This window comes from Xiphophorus hellerii, chromosome 5, assembly GCF_003331165.1.
Source record: "Xiphophorus hellerii strain 12219 chromosome 5, Xiphophorus_hellerii-4.1, whole genome shotgun sequence".
NCBI classification, from domain to species: domain Eukaryota; kingdom Metazoa; phylum Chordata; class Actinopteri; order Cyprinodontiformes; family Poeciliidae; genus Xiphophorus; species Xiphophorus hellerii.
In genome coordinates, this window is record NC_045676.1 from 22,946,686 (window position 1) to 22,964,657 (window position 17,972).

Sequence of the window (17,972 nt, forward strand, 5' to 3'; positions counted from 1 at the left end):
TGAAGAGACTGTCAGAGAAAAATACAAAACATAATGTGGTAAAAAGCCTTAACCTAGATTTTGTGTTGCTTTTTATTATTCTATCTCTCTCTGTGTTGGTCTCACCGACTGCCAGCTGTATCTTTATGAATCTCAGCTGAGAGTCTGAACCACAGTAGTATGTTCCTGCATCAGCTGCTTCCAGTTCAGTGATGATCACAGAGAAACAGATGGAGGAGACATTGAGCAGCTTGAACTTTGTTTGGTTCTCCATCATGTCTGTACAGTTGTTGTGTTGGTCTCCTTTACAGAGGAACTTTTTGTTATCATGTTGTTGTCCTGAATTAGGACACTGCAGAGTTACTGGACGTCCCTCGATGCCACTGATGTGGTACGACTCCAGACAGAAATCTGTGAGAGAAGGAAATTTTAATAACTATTGTATTTATAAACTTCTTAAGATTCATTGTCAAATTAGCAAAGGCAGAATGATCTCTCACCTTTGACCTCCAGTTCAACAGCAGAGAAATCATCAAATCCTGAGTTTCTTTGAACTCCACAAAGATACGACCCAGAATCCTCCAGGGTCAGGCTGGAAATGGTCACTGTGAATATTCTTGACTTCCTGTCATCAGAGAGTCTGAATCGTCCATTTTGTGTGTTGCTAGAGGTGATCACTGCCTGCTGTCGACATGTGGAGGGCCGGTTTCCTCTGCAGAAGAACTTCAGCTTGTCGACAGACTCAGAGTCGTACGGACAGCTGATGGTCACTGAACCTTCCTCAATACTTTGGATTTTATTCACTGTGTCGCAGCATCTGTCTGACATGAGGTTAAAAAAACACAATGTAAAGTGAAAGAAAAACTAGAAATAAATCTAAAACATAAAAGAAAGTTGTACTGTTTTGATAGAGATTTATATTTAACATTATAGACTAGTAAAATTGTCTTGTATTAACATGTCTGCATTGATGTCTGAACATGTATTTATTTTCAACATAGAAGACGATCCAGATCTGCAAGTACATGATAATTTAACTAGCAAAATTAGAAAATACAATTAGCTTCTAATAATAGCTAAATTTAAGACCACACATTGATTAAAAGTGTGTATTATTAACATGGTTAGACTTTGATGCTTCATTTAATTCATTTTAATTTGCTGTGAAATCTATAGTGAAATATAGAAACATGAACTTATTATTTACCTTCTTTTATGTGCAGTTTTACTTCACTGTAGGTATCAATAAACCACCTAGTGACTCCACACCAGTATTTCCCAGCATCATGTGATTGAAGATCAGAGATGGTCACTGTGACGACTCTAATCTTTATATCATCAGTGATGCAATATTTGTCTTTATTTTTCTGTAAAGTTGTAATGAGAACGTCACTGGAGCCACAGTCATTCTTACAAAAGTATTTTTCGCTATCTTCATATCCCTGATCATAGTGGCATGAAAAATTTACGTCTCTTCCCTCATATCCAAACACTTGGATCAAACCTTCAGCACTGATCACAAAACTCAGAGCTGCTGCAGACAGAAAACAACATCAGTTTAGTTTTTATGCTTCAACATATGAACAATAAATATTTTTTTTACAAGTTTTTAAAACTACTTTTTTCAAATAAAAAGCACAATTAGTTTGTATGAGATAAGACGATCACATTTCAGTCACAACACAAACAGGAAGTGCTACTGAGTCTTTAAGTAAATGCTATCTAATTTAAAAACACATTTAATTTTAATTAAATAAATTTCATCATAAGATTAAAGCAAACTGTTGTAGATCATATATTATGTCTTACTGCAGACGACGATGTGTTGATGGCTCCACATCTCTTTGTTCTTCTAAACCAGAGTTAAACTGAGGCAGAAGTTATTTTAAAATGAGACATTTAGAGGAAACGTCAGAGCTATCAACTAGTTTAACACCTTTTGAACTTGTGAACTTAACTCACAAGTGTGAAACGTCTTGTTTCTGCATTGGTCAAGTGATAACTCTGCAACCGAGTCGCTTACAGGCTTTACTCACAAAAACAGGAAATAGATTTTTTTTTCACCACAACAAAGTGGGCTGGATTATTGAGGGACACTCAGTTTTCTGGTTTTAATCTCAGCTGTGCAGATCTTCATGTTTGAACTTCAGATGTTCTTTTCCTTAAATATTTTCTTCAGGAACTTGATTTGTTCTCACACCAAGAAACGAGTCAGCACAGTTTAGCATTGAGAAGTCTTTATTGCTTCTATCTGTTGAAGCAAGACTGTCAGGTAATAGACCTAACATTATTCTTTCTCTCATTGCAAAAGCTGCTTTTGTAAAATGCAGAATCCAAGATGCCAAGGAGGCATCAATCTGCCTCACTTCTCCTTCCAAACTGCAGACACAGTTCATACATGAGGACATGGACACATGACATAATACTGACGTTTCTGTTTGTGTGCATCTACCTGAGCTGGGGTTGGTCCCTGCAGAGCTCCATGTTTGGTCTGAGAGAGCGAAGGTAGAGTCTGGACTGAGCCACCCTCAGTGGAGCCTCTTTGTTGTGGATGGCCCGCTGTAGGACCTCAATGTTCTTCTCCTGGGCACCAATTTGCTCCAAAGTCTACAGGAACAATAAAACAGTCAATCACATTTCACCTGTCAGTCTGTTTCTTCTGTCTGTCAGCTCATCCACCTGAGCTAGCTTCATCTCCAGCTGGGTCTTGGCCTCAATAAGGTCCTCACAGTGCAGGCTGAAGGCTCGCTCCACGCTGGCGCATTGGACCCTCAGATCCTCAGTGGTGTCCTGCAGCATTTGCTCCACAAGCGTTCTGACAAACAAAAACACAGCCACTGAGTTCTCAGCAGTCAAAGAAAATCACTCTGGCAACAAAGCGTACCATTGTGACTCTGACCTGAGACTCTTGGTGGCATGATCCTCCTGCAGGGCCATTGACAGGTTGTCTTGAGTAAACTTTGTCCATGATGAGGGGGTAGAAACGCTGCAGTAAACGAGGGAACCTTGTGTGTAAAAGTTGAACACAGCTCTGATGTTTCTAAAGAGTCAGACTCACTGCTCCTGCATGGTAGCAGAACTGGGGTGCTGCTGGTACGGCAGCAGCACATCTGCGGACAAGAAGGCGCTCCAGAGGGTTATTAGGGCAGCAGAGAGAACCATAGGCTGCCCCCTCCCCACTATGGAACAGATTTACACTTCCAGGCTCCACAAGAAAGTTTTGGATATTTTAAATGACTCTTCACACCCTGACCATGGTCTCTTCCAGCTGCTGCCATCAGGCAAGAGATACAGTGCAATAAAAACCAGGAAAAATCGCCTAAAAAACAATTTTTACCCGATGGCAATCATGGCACTAAATTCAAAGGCATAAGAACTTCTGCTCTTGACACCACTTTGTTATAAATGTAAATTCTGTTGCGACACCTCCAGGCGCTGCAACCATCTTCTGATGTCTAAGTTTATTTCTCTTTTTGTACTATTCATTTTGGTATATTACGTATATACACATAACCTGCATCTTAACTCAAGTCGAGCAAATCTCAATCTCGTTGTAATCTGTTGATGACAATGACAAATTAATCTTATCTTATCTTATCTGCTGTGTGTCTGGACTCATGTTATGGTTTCTTCCACAGGCGTCATCAAAGCTGTAGGCCTGACACTTATCAGACCAGTCCATCTCTAATGTTTGTTGGGCATCTTGGTTCCTCCTGGCCCACAGAAACCATCAACTCGTAGGAATGCTGTTTTCTAAAGTGAGAGGTTTCAAACCAACTGGATTTCTGATTGTAAGGGAGCCAGTCACCAGTTTTACACTTACTTGATCTGAGTGCCAACCTGAGCTGCAGTTTTCTTCAGAAGAGCCTGAATGCTCCTGATCAAGTCCACTTCCTACAAAACACACAGAACCACATGTTCAACCTGCTGTTCCTGTCTTACTGTGAGATTAATTTTGTGGAGATTTTCAGCTTACCTATTAACCCTTTACACAGTCTGCCTGAAGAACTTGCCTCTTTCTAGACATATTTCTTTCTGTGCCTCCTTTCCATTTTTGCCACTGTCCATGTTGTTCTCTGTTCTCCTCTCTCTAATTGATTGATTGATTGATTGAGAGCCGTGGATGGCCATCAGCTGCTGTAATTGGTCTAGCCCAGAATCCTTAATGAAATTAAGCTTTATTCCTCTGGAGTCAATGCTGCTAATGAGGTACGGTTTTGTTTATTTGTATCTTTTATTTATGTAAATACTCCATTTATTGTGAACTGATTTTGGTTTGTGTTACCTTTTGTTTTTAGTTCTGAGGGCATTTTTGGGGACTTTGTAAGACGTGTCCACAATAAATGGCTGTTGAAACCAAGAACTGCATTAAGCCTTGATTAAACTCGAGAGGAGTAACAGCCAATAATGTCATGAAGTGCGGGTGGTGAGGTGGTGAGGCAGAGGCAGCGGACCCAGGTATGATGAATATGAAGATTTAATGAAGAAAACCAGGCAAAACTACGAACAGCAGGCACATGGAAACACTGACGACGAAGAAGCTAACATTGACGTTGAAGTTGACGAGGACCCGACGAGGAACAAAGAACACAGGTGGAGTTAAATACACGGGAGGGTAATCACAGAAACGAGACACACCTGGGAACAATCAAGGGGAGGACAGGACAACGAAGAGACTAAGGACACAGAAAAACTCTAAATAAACACAGAAAAACACAGATCCTGACAAATAACTCTTAAACTCTTGGAAAAGCTAGAAGTTACATCCCATTCAAACCGTGACATCTAATTTCTTCCAGTAGGGGGCGCTGCCATTTAAACAGGAAGGAAATTACGCGTCTATGTAACTGTGACCCACGAGTTAGGTTTAAAGCAAGTGTCTCTTATCAGACTTCTCTGCCTGTGTTAGGTTGTTGATAGGGAAACCCCAGTAATTGAGAGCTACAGCAAGTCAGATTTAAGATCAAAGCTTAGCTCTAACAGCTTATGGAAGTTTTAAAGAAACTTTTTAAACAACAGATATGTGGAGACAGCAGGACAAAGCGAAGCAGCAGGCGGCGGAGGCGGCTGTGGGACAGATTCCTGGAGCAGATAACAAAGACCACCGGCCTTTACATGACAATTATGGACGACCCAAAACACTGGAGGCTGTTTTCAACTCTAAAGTTGTGTTGCACCCATCAGATTTGTACTTTTTCATGTCGACTTGACTTAGAAGTTGTTGTGAAAAAAAAGTCTATTGTTCACAGCAGGAGTCCTCAGACCAGGACTCGAAGGCTTTAAGTTGCTGACATCGGTCCTCAAGGCCTGGATTTGAAAATCATTTCTCTATTTATAGCTTTGCTAACTAAAGCCATAGAGTTGGCTCACAAATACGCTTATAAAAAATGTCTATACTCCAGCTTTTAGTTTATGTATTCATTTTCAGTCAACTTAATAGATGAACTCTCACCTTGTCCCGCCATTCATAGCTTTTGCTTTCATGTTAGCGACGGGATTGGACACCTTTGTTTGTCACACACAGAAATGTATCTACCAGCCACGTACCGCCCCGATGCCCTCTGTTTGTTGAGACTGGGATTATATGAAATTAATTTTCCAGTCCGTTTCTGGTTTTTGATAGTCCACACAGGGGGTGTTAGAAAAATTATCCTCCTGTTCATTTACTTATGAGTTTATTTTACAAGTTATGTTTTCATATTATTCTTTTTATATTATTACTCTCATATTATTCTTTTTTATGTTTACTTAACTTCTCTCTTTTGTAGTACTTTATTAATCTTTTGTAGTATATTATTAACTTTGTTTAGGATGTTTGCCTGGAAGCTAAAAACGTTAAAACATTCATGTGTTATTAGCTCCATGTGTAATTGATTAGTTGTGGTCAGTCACATGCCCTTGTAAGGGCATGTCCACAGGAGGTTCCAGAATGTAAAGACGGTTGGTCAATTCTCTGTGTGACTGTGTGAAGAAGCCCAACCTCCTTTTTCTATACAATAAAGAGAAATGCAAAGAAAGATCTGGCAGAATTGATTCCAGACAGTGTTTGACAGCGATTCGTCGCGTCTGCTTTCAATTCTCCTGTTCTGCAGAAAAGGAAAGAAAAGTAACCTCTGTCTCTGTCTCTGGCTGATTCTTTGCAGGTTAGGACAAAAATAAACCTATCAGAGGGGGAAAAGTCACTCTTGTGGAATGTGTGGGAAACAATTTACACAAACTGGATCTTTACACAGACACATTTTGATACACACAGGACATAAGATTTTTAGATAAAATCTTTGTGGACAAAGCTTTAGAGAAAAAGTTCATTTAAACAACCACTTAAGAATCCACACTGATGACAAACCATCCTGTTGTAATCTTTGTGGACAAGCATTTCATTAGAAATGTGTTTTTAAAATACAAGAGAGTTCACACAGAAGAGAAACCTTTCTGTGTTCTCTTTGACAACACTTTACTCCAAAGGCAAAGTTGAAGAATCACATGAGAAATCACCAGGTTGGAAACCCTTTTGTTGTGATCTTTGGAATAAACAATTTACTTCTAAATATCTTTGAACAAGCACATGAGCTCGCACACCAGTGAACCATATTGTTGTGACGTTTGTGGACAAATATTTAATGAAAAGACCATATTATACCACATTTGAGAAAAAAAAAAGTGTTCCCGTAAACATTCAACAACTGAGTTAAAAATAACCAGATGTATAGTTTAATACTATTTTTTTAAATGTATTTTTTTAAAAGTTCATCTAATACTCGATAATTTTAAACGATTTTTTAAACTACTTTTAGAATGGAATTTGCATTCTTCCTCAGTTGTACAGTCCCATTTCTTTCTTAGACTGAATGTTTAAAACTTATTTTTCCATTAGAGTTTCAGTTCAGATTATGTTTGTATATTGGAATTGGTGTACACTATATTACTGTTTAAATTGTAGCAACTATTTGCTTACATGTGCCAAGTGTCATGCGTTTAGACTTTGCCAAGAAGATATTCGCTTGATGCAGATTTCAATGCTCAAGATTCTAAGTATCAGTGCTGAAAGAACATTTTGATTAAATGCACAGGATTGGTGAAAAGGTTGGTTTATTGCAGCTTATATATTCATTACAATAACATTGAAATTACAGCATTTGTGAATATTGAATAGCTCACGTTCAGATAACGTTATTTAATAAATATTAAAAACATGTCTAAATGAAAACACACCAGCATTTGGTTGCTTTATTGAGCTGTTACATAAGATGGCAGAAACTCTGGTCACGTGTTTCCTAATTTCTGCAGGTCTCCTTTAAAGGACGCTGTTGTAGATATCATTGTCATGACTTAACATGTTTGGAGTGGAAGAGTTCATGTAAACAGCATCTTCTTGTAACTCATAGATCTAAAGAAATAAAAGAAATAAGATTTTATTTGCAGGCAAAAACATATATTTCAGAGCTGAAATCCTGTTTACTCACATCATTGATTCTCATCTCCACATTATTATCAGCAGAGTACAACACGTTTGCATTGATTCCATCCACTGAAAACACAAAGTAAACATGATGTGATTCTGTGGAGGATTTATGTGTTAGTGTATAATCTGTATAAATGTACCTTGCTTGATCCTTGTTGTGTATTTTAAAACCAGCAAAAGGACAAATGTCAGGATCAGAAGCAGAGCGAAGACCGCAGGCAGAATGTAGAATAAAGAAACAGCTGAAAACAAGGAAATGGAGAACTTAGCTGGTTCATAGAAATCCTCCCTAGAAACAACACCACAAAATGAGAACCTGAGTTTCTTATTTTAAATGTTGTGGAAAAACTGTAGTCACTTAAAGTTCGACTCGATACACGTGTTCCTGTTTTCTCTTTCTATCTCCACCACATTTACTTTGTTTTCTTAAATCTTATTTATAATACACTTATTTTGTCGGGATCTGTGTTTTTCTGTGTTTATTTAGAGTTTTCTGTGTCCTTAAGTCTCTTCGTTGTCCTGTCCTCCCCTTGATTGTTCCCAGGTGTGTCTCGTTTCTGTGATTACCCTCCCGTGTATTTAACTCCACCTGTGTTCCTTGTTCCTCGTCGGGTCCTCGTCAACGTCAACGTTTAGTCCGTTCGTTGTCAGTGTGTCCATGTGCCTGCTGCTCGTTGTTTTGACTAAGTTCCACCATTAAAATCATCATATTCATCTTACCTGGGTCTGCTGCGTCTGCCTCACCACCAACACCGCACCGCTTCATGACATATTTGAGTTCAGCCCACTTATTATCAGTGTCATTTAAGGATACATTCACACAACAAGCAAATGTAACCCAAAGCCTCAGACCTATCTCTGACTTTTTCCTGGCAGTCTGAATGGCCCTATTTCGATCGTTTCATCTTCAAATAAAAATCCAGTTTGTGCCACTTCCATTGAATATGTATCTGATAGTTTTTGAAGGGTTTGCAGTCTGAAAGGTCATGTGGCTTTTTACCCAACTTTTGTGCCATAGATGTGAGATATGTGAGATATGAAAGTAAAACTGGACTTGAACAATGGTTGAACATTACAATTATGAAAATATGAAAAAAGTCTGTGCCACTGAGGCACATCACATCACAGTCCCACCACTCCTGGTTCTGACTACAATCCAAACAGACCTCTCTGCAGAGGTTGCAGTCAATTCACCACAAGAGGCCATTGCTGTTAGTTGTGCTTTTATTTTTTCTCTTGTGTTCTTGTCATGATAGATCCTGTCACAAGATACTTTTAATTTGATCCGTAAATAGCTACATCTACTCTTACTTCCATAAACAGTGCACTGCTGAGTGATGTCAACGTTCTTCTTCTATGATTGTGGGTTGCTTTTGTGTTGTAAATTCTTAGCACAGAAGTCTGATTGCGGTCCGATTTAATTAGAAGTATGAACGACCACGCAAAAAAAGCCTAAAGATTGGATTTCAGCAAAAAAAATTGAATTAAGCATCAAGACCTGTCATGTGAATGTTGTCATTTTTGTCTCAAACTCAAAACTCAGAAACCTGAAAAAGTTCACACCTCAAAAGTCAGTAGCATGACTCAATCTAATAAAAGAGGAACTAGATTTTTTTCTCCATCTTAAGGTTTCCTTGAGCAAGATACTGAAAGATGGTGGCATAACATTCTCTAGTGCTGATGTACTCTGAATGTGTGAAGTGCATGAATGTGTTGATGCTTTGTGAGTGAGGATGTTTAGTGTGCATTTAAACAGCTACATCATTTCAGCCCATCCACTACTGATAAAACTAAATCCTACATTGAGGAGCTGAAATGACCGTCAGTTTAATAATGCAGAGATTCACTTTGTGTAATAAGAGCAGCTTAGAGCAGTTAGACCAGAACATATGGAGATTTGGAATAACAGGAATGAAAAGAGTGAGCAAAAACACAAGTAATAAACAGAAAGAAACAAAGAGTTTACCTGGATTATGTGATGATGGGGACAGTGATGGTGGCTGTGATGTAACCTGTTCAGCAGAGCTGGTTTGATGTGAAGAGACTGTCAGAGAAAATACAAAACATGATGTGGTAAAAAAAAACAACAACCTTAAACTGAATTTTGTGTTGCTTTTTATTATTCTATCTAGAAAGAAGTCTAAAGAGTTTACCTGGATTATGTGATGGTGGCTGTGATGTCACTTGTTCAGCAGAGCTGGTTTCATGCAGTGAGACTGTCAGAGAAAATACAAAACATAATGTGGTAAAAAACCTTAACCTAGATTTTGTGTTGCTTTTTATTATTCTATCTCTCTCTGTGTTGGTCTCACCGACTGCCAGCTGTATCTTTATGAATCTCAGCTGAGAGTCTGAACCACAGTAGTATGTTCCTGCATCAGCTGCTTCCAGTTCAGTGATGATCACAGAGAAACAGATGGAGGAGACATTGAGCAGCTTGAATTTTGTTTGGTTCTCCATCATGTCTGTACAGTTGTTGTGTTGGTCTCCTTTACAGAGGAACTTCTTGTTATCATGTTGTTGTCCTGAATTAGGACACTGTAGAGTTACTGGACGTCCCTCGATGCCACTGATGTGGTACGACTCCAGACAGAAATCTGCTGGAGAAGGAAATTTTAATAACTGTTGTATTTATAAACTTCTTAAGATTCAATATCAAATTAGCAAAGGCAGAATGATCTCTCACCTTTGACCTTCAGTTCAACAGCAGAGAAATCATCAAATCCTGAGTTTCTTTGGACTCCACAAACATACGACCCAGAATCCTTCAGGGTCAGACTGGAAATGGTCACTGTGAATATTTTTGACTTCCTGTCATCAGAGAGTCTGAATCGTCCATTTTGTGTGTTGCTAGAGGTGATCACTGCCTGCTGTCGACATGTGGAGGGCCGGTTTCCTCTGCAGAGGAACTTCAGCTTGTCGACAGACTGAGAGTCGTACGGACAGCTGATGGTCACTGAACCTTCCTCAATACTTTGGATTTTATTCACTGTGTCGCAGCATCTGTCTGACATGAGGTTAAAAAAACAATATAAAGTGAAAGAAAAACTAGAAATAAATCTAAAACATAAAAGAAAGTTGTACTTATTTGATAGAGATTTATATTTAACATTATAGACTAGTACAATTGTCTTGCATTAACATGTCTGCATTGATGTCTAAACATGTATTTATTTTCAACATAGAAGACGATCCAGATCTGCAAGTACATGATAAATCAACTAGCAAAATTAGAAATTTCATTTAGCTTCTAATAATAGCTAAATTTAAGACCACACATTGATTAAAAGTGTGTATTATTAACATGGTTAGACATTGATGCTTCATTTAATTCATTTTAATTTGCTGTGAAATCTATAGTGAAATATAGAAACATTAACTTATTTACCTTCTTTTATGTGCAGTTTTACTTCACTGTAGGTATCAATAAACCACCTAGTGACTCCACACTTGTATTTCCCAGCATCATGTGATTGAAGATCAGAGATGGTCACTGTGACAATTCTGTTATTTTTATCATCAGTGATGGAATATTTGCCTTTATTTTTCTGTTTTGTTGTAATGAGAACGTCACTGTAGCCACAGTCATTCTTACAAAAGTATTTTTCGCTATACTTATATCCCCGATCATAGCGGCATGAAAACTTTACATCTCTTCCCTCATATCCAAACACTTGGATCAAACCTTCAGCACTGATCACAAAACTCAGAGCTGCTGCAGACAGAAAACAACATCAGTTTAGTTTTTATGCTTCAACTTGTGAACAATAATTTTTTTTTTTACAAGTTTTGTAAAACTACTTTTTCAAATAAAAAGCACAATTAGTTTGTATGAGATAAGACGATCACATTTCAGTCACAACACAAACAGGAAGTGCTACCGAGTCTTTAAGTAAATGCTATATAATTTAAAAACACATTTTATTTTAATTAAATAAATTTCATCATAAGATTGGAGCAAACTGTTGTAGATCATATATTATGTCTTACTGCAGACGATGATGTGTTGATGGCTCCACATCTCTTTGTTCTTCTAAACCAGAGTTAAACTGAGGCAGAAGTTATTTCAAAATGAGACATTTAGAGGAAACGTCAGAGCTATTAAGGATCCTGACACTCAGAAAGTTTAACACCTTTTGAACTTGTCAACTTAACTCACAAGTTTTAGACGTCTTGTTTCTGCATTGGTCAAGTGATAACTCTGCAACCAATGATCTCACAGGCTTTACTCACAAATACAGGAAATAGATTTTTTTCGCCACAACAAAGTTTGGGTGGATTATTGAGGGACACTCAGTTTTCTGGTTTTAATCTCAGCTGTGCAGATCTTCATGTTTGAACATGAGGGAAACAGGAGAGAACATATTAAATTCAATGCCACTAACTTTAATTTTAAATTATTGTCATTTGCAAAAAAATAGAATGAAATTCTTAGTCTGGCTCCTCAGCAAACAGTAAATATATAAATAGAAAAGGCCATATCTATAAAAGACAATGGATAAATTGTAAATGTATTTATTTAAGCAAATGGAAAAACAAAAGTCGTATGTCAGCTACAGAGGGCGCCATCATGTCTATTTGATTTTATTCAAAATTTTTATGATTTTAAAATGACAAAATCTACCCCTGCTTTTAAAGCCAATGGAAACTGTTTAATTTATATTTGAAAACAAATAAGTATTAAAACTTACCAGACAAGATGAACAACACGATCTGGAAGCTCCACATCTTTGCATTACTGAGGACGACAAACTAAACCAGAAACAATGTTGAAGTGAAGCATGAAGTATTTTAAGGAAACCACATTGGTGTGATGAGTTCAGCCCTTTACACATATCAGCAGGCCTCATAAATGAGGTGTAAAATGATCATTTTCTCTATTTTTCAAAAAATAAACTAAAAAACTAAACTCTATCAAAACCAAAAAAGTAAGAAGACATGCTTATTATTAGTAAAATAAAAATAAGTGCTTACAAAGTTGGAGGAAATGGTCATAGGAAATGTGGGAGGGCTGAGGTGTAGTGGTTAGTGCTGTATCATCTCAGCAAGAATATTTCCTGTTTAAATATAAGTAAAGCAGAACTTTCTGTCTATAGTTTGCTTATTTATTTTAGAACATTCATCGATGTTCTCCAGGTTCTCTTTCTCTCATTGCAAAACTGCTTATAGTAACAGAATCAAGTGAATAAAATGAGCATGAAGAAACATGTTGCCACACATTGAGGTTAAATAAAAAATTATTTTACAGTCAAACTGACAAATGACAAATATAGAAACATAAAAAAGATTACTAGAACAATTTAAGAGGATGAAAATACTGCTGATTTAAAAGTGTTTTCCTCTACAGAAAGCCTTATCACCTTCATGATTTAGTCTAAATGTAAAAAGAAACAAAGGCTGGTTCATCAAAAACCTCTTATTTATTATTGTGTGGAGAAAGTTAATATAATGAAACAAGTTGCATCATTAAAATATTTAGCAATTAGCATCTACATCTTTAAATTAGCTTGAAATGTATATAATATTTTCCTCTGCAGTGCATTTCACCATTTTGCATTCTGACAATCAGAATAAATATCTTCATTTGTGGTGAGACTTTGGTTCATATGTTGAGATTCTGCAGCTTCATTGTTGCTCCTGATGCTTTGATGCAAAGGTTGAGCTGTCTTCTGGATTTTCACAAATCTGAAAAATAATCATTTATGATATTCAGATAAATGAGATTTATATTACTGAGCAGAAAAACTTATCTGGATAAATGTTCATAATCTCACAGGACAAAACCTGAAGGATCTGGACACAAAGATAAAGTCAGATTCCACTGTGCAAAATACCAACATGGAGAGTGATAAAAAAAAAAGATTAATGTAGAAAAATGTATATTCAGTGGTGGGTTGTGAGGGCCAGCAGGGCCTTGTCTGCTCGCTCTAGGAAACTGAAAAGAAAATGTGTAAAATGTCGTAGTCGGGTTTTATTTTATCTATAATTTTATTTTTATTTAACAACGAGTAGTGTTAAGGAAAAATGATTAATTTTAGTGCTTAATACAGTTAATCTACGACATGTGTAAAGGTATAGCCAACGCTCTTATTTGGAACAGGTTTCGTCTGAGATGCGGTAAGGAGCTGAAGAAGCAGCTCCAAAGGACAAGCAGGGCCCTTTGCCTCCCCCACAGACAGAGCAATAAAATTAGCATTCCAATGGCAGAAGAGACTTCAGAGGTGTCTGCGAAATCTCATCTTAGGACTTTTGGCGCCAGGGATCTCCCCGTATCAGACAGAGATGAACACGAAGTGGTCCGCCGTTTTACTTAGACAAAAACCAGACACCTTTGCCATAATGAGGGGAGTTTCCAAGTTTTTCTGAGTCCCTACGGAGTTTCTAATAGGTCAAAGAACGGAACGCCTTGACTGCATATATTAAATAGGGAAACACCTCTTTACTTTAAGATTCCGGGTTAGAAAAAAAACCAGAGAGAGAGAGAGAGCGGCCGCTATTTTTTGCCTTTTTTGTCTGTGTTTTATGTTTGTTTGTCTCCCCTTGTGTGTCTTTATTTGTATGAAAAAATGCATATCTCTGTTCCTCTGCAGCTTTGTTGTCGATTGCTTTGTATGAGATTAAACTCTGTGATCTGTGACGTCAACACGTTTTGTTGTTGTTTCGTTTGAGCAGAACGCCGCCGCTCGCCGAGGACTCGGAAAATTAAAGAGGAAAGAGCCAAACGTTTTGTCCAAAGCTAGCGTTAAATTACCTCTTTTTTTAATAGTAGCTTATTGGTATTATTGAAGTTTCACTTTAATTTCCTACTTAAGATGTGCCTTAAGCGCATCTGGCGAGCTGCTCCACCTCAGGACCTGCTGTACAAATTCAGATACCCCTTCGTCATAAATGCAGTGCAACAGACCATTGTTGGCATGACTAGCATAATTATCAGCCAATCAGGATTTACATACAATAATGGTGAGCCTCACTGGCCCTACAGTAAGTGAAGAGCGTTCCCTGTATTCCCTATTAAAATCATCTTTTTCAAGACGATCTTCACGGATAAAAAATAAAAAATGTAAAACCCGCACCAAACCTGGATTCACTAACACAAAGCAGTAAGAACTTTGCAAGGCATTTTAAAGACTGTAACTTTGAACGCTACAAGGGGCTAACAGCTAGCACTGAACACTACAAGTTATTGTATGGGTTTTATTTACAAGTAATGGGTGAGTGTTACTTTTCTATGACATTCTCATACATAGTGTAACGAGAGTTCAGAGTTGGGTCAGCAGTGAAGCTATCTGTTGAATGTACCAGATTGTTAGAGGATTGAGCTGCAGCCTCAGGAGTAGCAGCTCGTACTTATCCTAATAAACGATGTTTGGCGGGACTACAGCTGCAGTGCTGAGGTCATTACAATACTTTACTTAATATTTTTCTTTTAATTGCTCATTTGCTATATCAGTAGTTTGGATTGATGTTGAGATTAACTGGGGAAGATAGAAAAGTTTTGCTAAATTGGTGGATGTTCAATTATGTGCGCTATTGCCTGTGTATTTTGTTAAAATATACATTGATATATTGCTTGATATTGTTGGGCTGCATTGTTGTTTTTCTTAGCGTATTTTTATTTATTTGCATATTATTGGATGTCTGTTTCTTGGTGTGGTGAATAGTTTTTACACTGTCCTGCAAATGGTGTGTATTGTTCAGGTATAGTTGACGTCTCTTGAAGGCCCTGACTGAAACTCCACGTCATTCCACTGTTTGTACTGAATCCTGACAGGCTGGCAAGATTTTTGTGTTTGTTTGCATTTTCGCCAGCAGTAACATCCGACTGTGTATCATGTGACTTGTGTGATGCGAAAAAAGTGTTTCCATTGCAGTTTTGCGAAACACATCTATTTTGATACAACTAAAGAACCACCTCACGTTAGGGCAAAACTTTTTATTGAAAATCATAGGTTTTTTTTTAAATTGGTGTGTTTCCATTAAGCAAATTTATTTTATAGTTAATGAAAAATTAACTAATGTCCTCGCAAGAAAAATCTTTAAGAGTTGCAACTTTGTGGACTTACATCATTGATCCTCGGGTTCTTAGAAGCATCAGAAGTGTTCAATACATTCATCTGGATATCTACAAGAACAATAAAAACATTGTCTCTGTTTTTTCTCGAATGCTAGTATTGTATGTTGCTGTTCTGGGTAAATTCACCTTTTTGCTTTAATTTTCTTTTAAGAATCATCAGAAGGACAAACGGCAGGATCCACAGCAGAAACAGGACGACACGCAGGATGTAAAATAAGGTCAGATCTGAAAAGAAGAGAAAGGAGAATTTAATAGGCATGGACAGAAAATGTCCCGGAAACGGACGCAGAGAGTGAAAGCATGATAATAATTTAACCCTTGTGCATATGAGTGGGGCGCCTCCACATAGAATGTAAACCGGACCTACCTGACATGTGAAATGCATTTGAGGAAAAATGTCAAGTATCTACATTTAAAGTGCACATGCATTCAACTTGACCATAACATATTTATATGCTAATTTGCTAAACCATTCAGTGATTTATAAACTAACAAAAGTATTTTAAAGTCCAAAACCAGTAAAAGGTGTTTTAGCTGTAGTGTTGCCCTCTAAATCTTATTTCTGCATCAGAATAAATTTAATAAAAAAGTACCTAATGTTCATTAGAAGAAGGAAAACATAATCAGAAGATCACATTAAATGTTTAGGTTTAGGTCAGGGCCTGGTCACTGACATTTCAGATGAGAACCAGCCATCTGAGGAGTTTGGAGAATAGATGAAGACCTCTGACTAAGAAGATTCTGGAACAGAAATACTGGTAATATAATTCTAATAATTCTAATTCCTCTCCTTGGGCTGCCACCTTATCGTTGTGGAGGGGTTTGAGTGCCCCAATGACCCTAGGAGCTATGCTGTCTGGGGCTTTATGCCCCTGGTAGGGTCACCCAAGGCAGACAGGTCCTAGGTGAGGGACCAGACAAAGCGCAACCCGAAGACCTCCATTTTGAAAATAACATTGGACTCAGTGTTACCTCGCCCGGACGCTGGTCACCTGGGCCCGACTATGGAGCCCGGCCTGGAGGAGGGGCATGATGGCGAGCGCCTGGTGGCTGAGCTCTTACCCATGGAGCCCGGCTGGGCTCAGCCCAAAGAGGAGACATGGGTCTCGCCTCCCATGGGCCCATCTCCTATGAGAGGGGCCAAAGGGGTTGGGTGAAATGTGTGACAGGTGGCAGCCGAGGGAGGGGACCCTGGCAGTCCGATCCTCGGTTGCAGAAACTGGCTCTTGGGACGTGGAATGTCACCTCTCTGGTGACATTCCACCAGAGAGGAATGTCACCAGAAGGATCCGGAGCTAGTGTGTGAGGTTGAGGGGTTCCAGCTAGAAATAGTCTGTCTCACCTCGACGCATGGCTCTGGTTCTGGGACCAGTCTCCTTGAGAGGGGCTGGACATATTTCCACTCTGGAGTTGCCCAAGGTGAGAGGTGTCGGGCAGGAGTGGGCATACTTGTTGCTCGCCATCTCGGCGCCTGTACGTTGGGGTTTACCCCGGTGAATGAGAGGGTAGCCTCCCTCCGCCTATGGGTGGGGGGACAGGTCCTGAGTTTTGTTTGTGCTTACAGGCCGAACGACAGTTCAGATTACCCACCCTTCTTGGAGTCCTTAGAGGGGGTACTGGAGAGTGCCCCTCCTGGGGACTCCCTTGTTCTGCTGTAGGACTTCAACGCTCACGTGGGCAATGACAGTGAGACCTGGAGGGGCGTGGTTGGGAGGAACCCCCCCCCCGATCTCAACTCGAGCGGTGTTCTGTTGTTGGACTTCTGTGCTCGTCATGGATTGTCCATAACGAACACCATGTTCAAGCATAAGGGTGTCCATATGTGCACTTGGCACCAGGACACCCTAGGCCGCAGTTTGATGATCGACTTTGTCATCGTTTCATCGGATCTGCGGCCGTATGTCTGGGACACTCGGGTGAAGAGAGGTGCGGAGCTGTCCACTGACCACTACCTGGTGGTCAGTCGGCTCCGGTCGCACAAACGTGTTGTGAGGGTCTGCTGGGAACGTCTGGCGGAAACACCTGTGAGACAGAGCTTTAATGCCCATCTCCGGCAGAACTTTGAATACGTTCCAGGGGAGGAGGGGGACATTGAGTCTGAGTGGACCATGTTCCGTGCCTCCACGGAACATGGTCTATTTTTTTACAGCTGTAAAAAATGAATGAAATTCTTAGTTAGACTCCTCAGCAAACAGTAAATATATAATTAGAAAAGGTTGTATCTATAAAAGACAATGGATAGATTGTAAATGTATTTATTTTAAAGCAAATTGAAAATCAAAGGTCGTATGTCAGCTACAGAGGGCGCCATCATGTCTATTTGATTTTATTCAAAATTTTTATTATGTTAAGATGACAAAATCTACCCCTGCTTTTAAAGCCAATGGAAACTGTTTAATTTATATTTGTAAACAAATAAGTATTAAAACTTACCAGACAAGATGAACAACACGATCT

General features: G+C 38.8%; 3 protein-coding genes and 1 long non-coding RNA gene across 5 annotated transcripts; all 4 read right to left on the reverse strand.

The window, feature by feature from the left end:
• Window positions 1-79: 79 nt before the first annotated feature.
• On the reverse strand, window positions 80-1,915 carry LOC116719337 (polymeric immunoglobulin receptor-like; the record flags this gene model as incomplete). Its single annotated transcript, XM_032561829.1, has 4 exons — window positions 1,789-1,915; window positions 1,187-1,513; window positions 480-800; window positions 80-390 (listed from the first exon to the last, which is right to left on the reverse strand). Coding segments are annotated over exons 1-4 (990 nt in total), but the record flags the coding sequence as incomplete, so codon positions are not given.
• A 420-nt stretch (window positions 1,916-2,335) lies between these two features.
• Window positions 2,336-3,709, reverse strand: LOC116719339 (tektin-4-like; the record flags this gene model as incomplete). Its single annotated transcript, XM_032561832.1, has 4 exons — window positions 2,336-2,586; window positions 2,659-2,794; window positions 2,879-3,025; window positions 3,582-3,709. Coding segments are annotated over 4 exons (570 nt in total), but the record flags the coding sequence as incomplete, so codon positions are not given.
• A 3,342-nt stretch (window positions 3,710-7,051) lies between these two features.
• Window positions 7,052-11,606, reverse strand: LOC116719674 (polymeric immunoglobulin receptor-like). Of its 2 annotated transcripts, XM_032562265.1 has the most exons (10): window positions 11,432-11,606; window positions 10,830-11,156; window positions 10,128-10,448; window positions 9,754-10,038; window positions 9,595-9,657; window positions 9,431-9,485; window positions 7,850-7,857; window positions 7,582-7,683; window positions 7,443-7,507; window positions 7,052-7,366 (listed from the first exon to the last, which is right to left on the reverse strand). In XM_032562265.1, exons 1-10 carry the CDS (start codon window positions 11,460-11,462, stop codon window positions 7,274-7,276), a joined length of 1,350 nt encoding a protein of 449 aa, XP_032418156.1. In that variant the 5' UTR covers window positions 11,463-11,606; the 3' UTR covers window positions 7,052-7,273. The 2 variants fall into 2 exon arrangements, with proteins under 2 accessions (XP_032418156.1, XP_032418157.1); XM_032562266.1 differs by lacking the exon at window positions 9,595-9,657 and having other exon boundaries at window positions 11,432-11,600.
• A 1,054-nt stretch (window positions 11,607-12,660) lies between these two features.
• LOC116719692 (uncharacterized) lies at window positions 12,661-15,722 on the reverse strand. The gene is made up of 2 exons (XR_004339247.1): window positions 15,505-15,722; window positions 12,661-13,126 (listed from the first exon to the last, which is right to left on the reverse strand). It is a non-coding gene; the product is annotated as an uncharacterized LOC116719692 (long non-coding RNA).
• Between the last annotated feature and the right edge of the window lie 2,250 nt (window positions 15,723-17,972).

What these genes read in the sequence shown, in the direction of transcription:
- LOC116719674 (XM_032562265.1), bottom strand. Translation starts at nt 11,462, where the DNA reads ATGTGGAGCCATCAACACATCATCGTCTGCA. An exon ending in TCAACACATCATCGTCTGCA is followed by an intron (nt 11,157 to 11,431) that starts GTAAGACATAAT and finishes TTCTGTCTGCAG; the next exon opens with CAGCTCTGAGTTTTGTGATC. An exon ending in TGTTGAACTGAAGGTCAAAG is followed by an intron (nt 10,039 to 10,127) that starts GTGAGAGATCAT and finishes CTTCTCCAGCAG; the next exon opens with ATTTCTGTCTGGAGTCGTAC.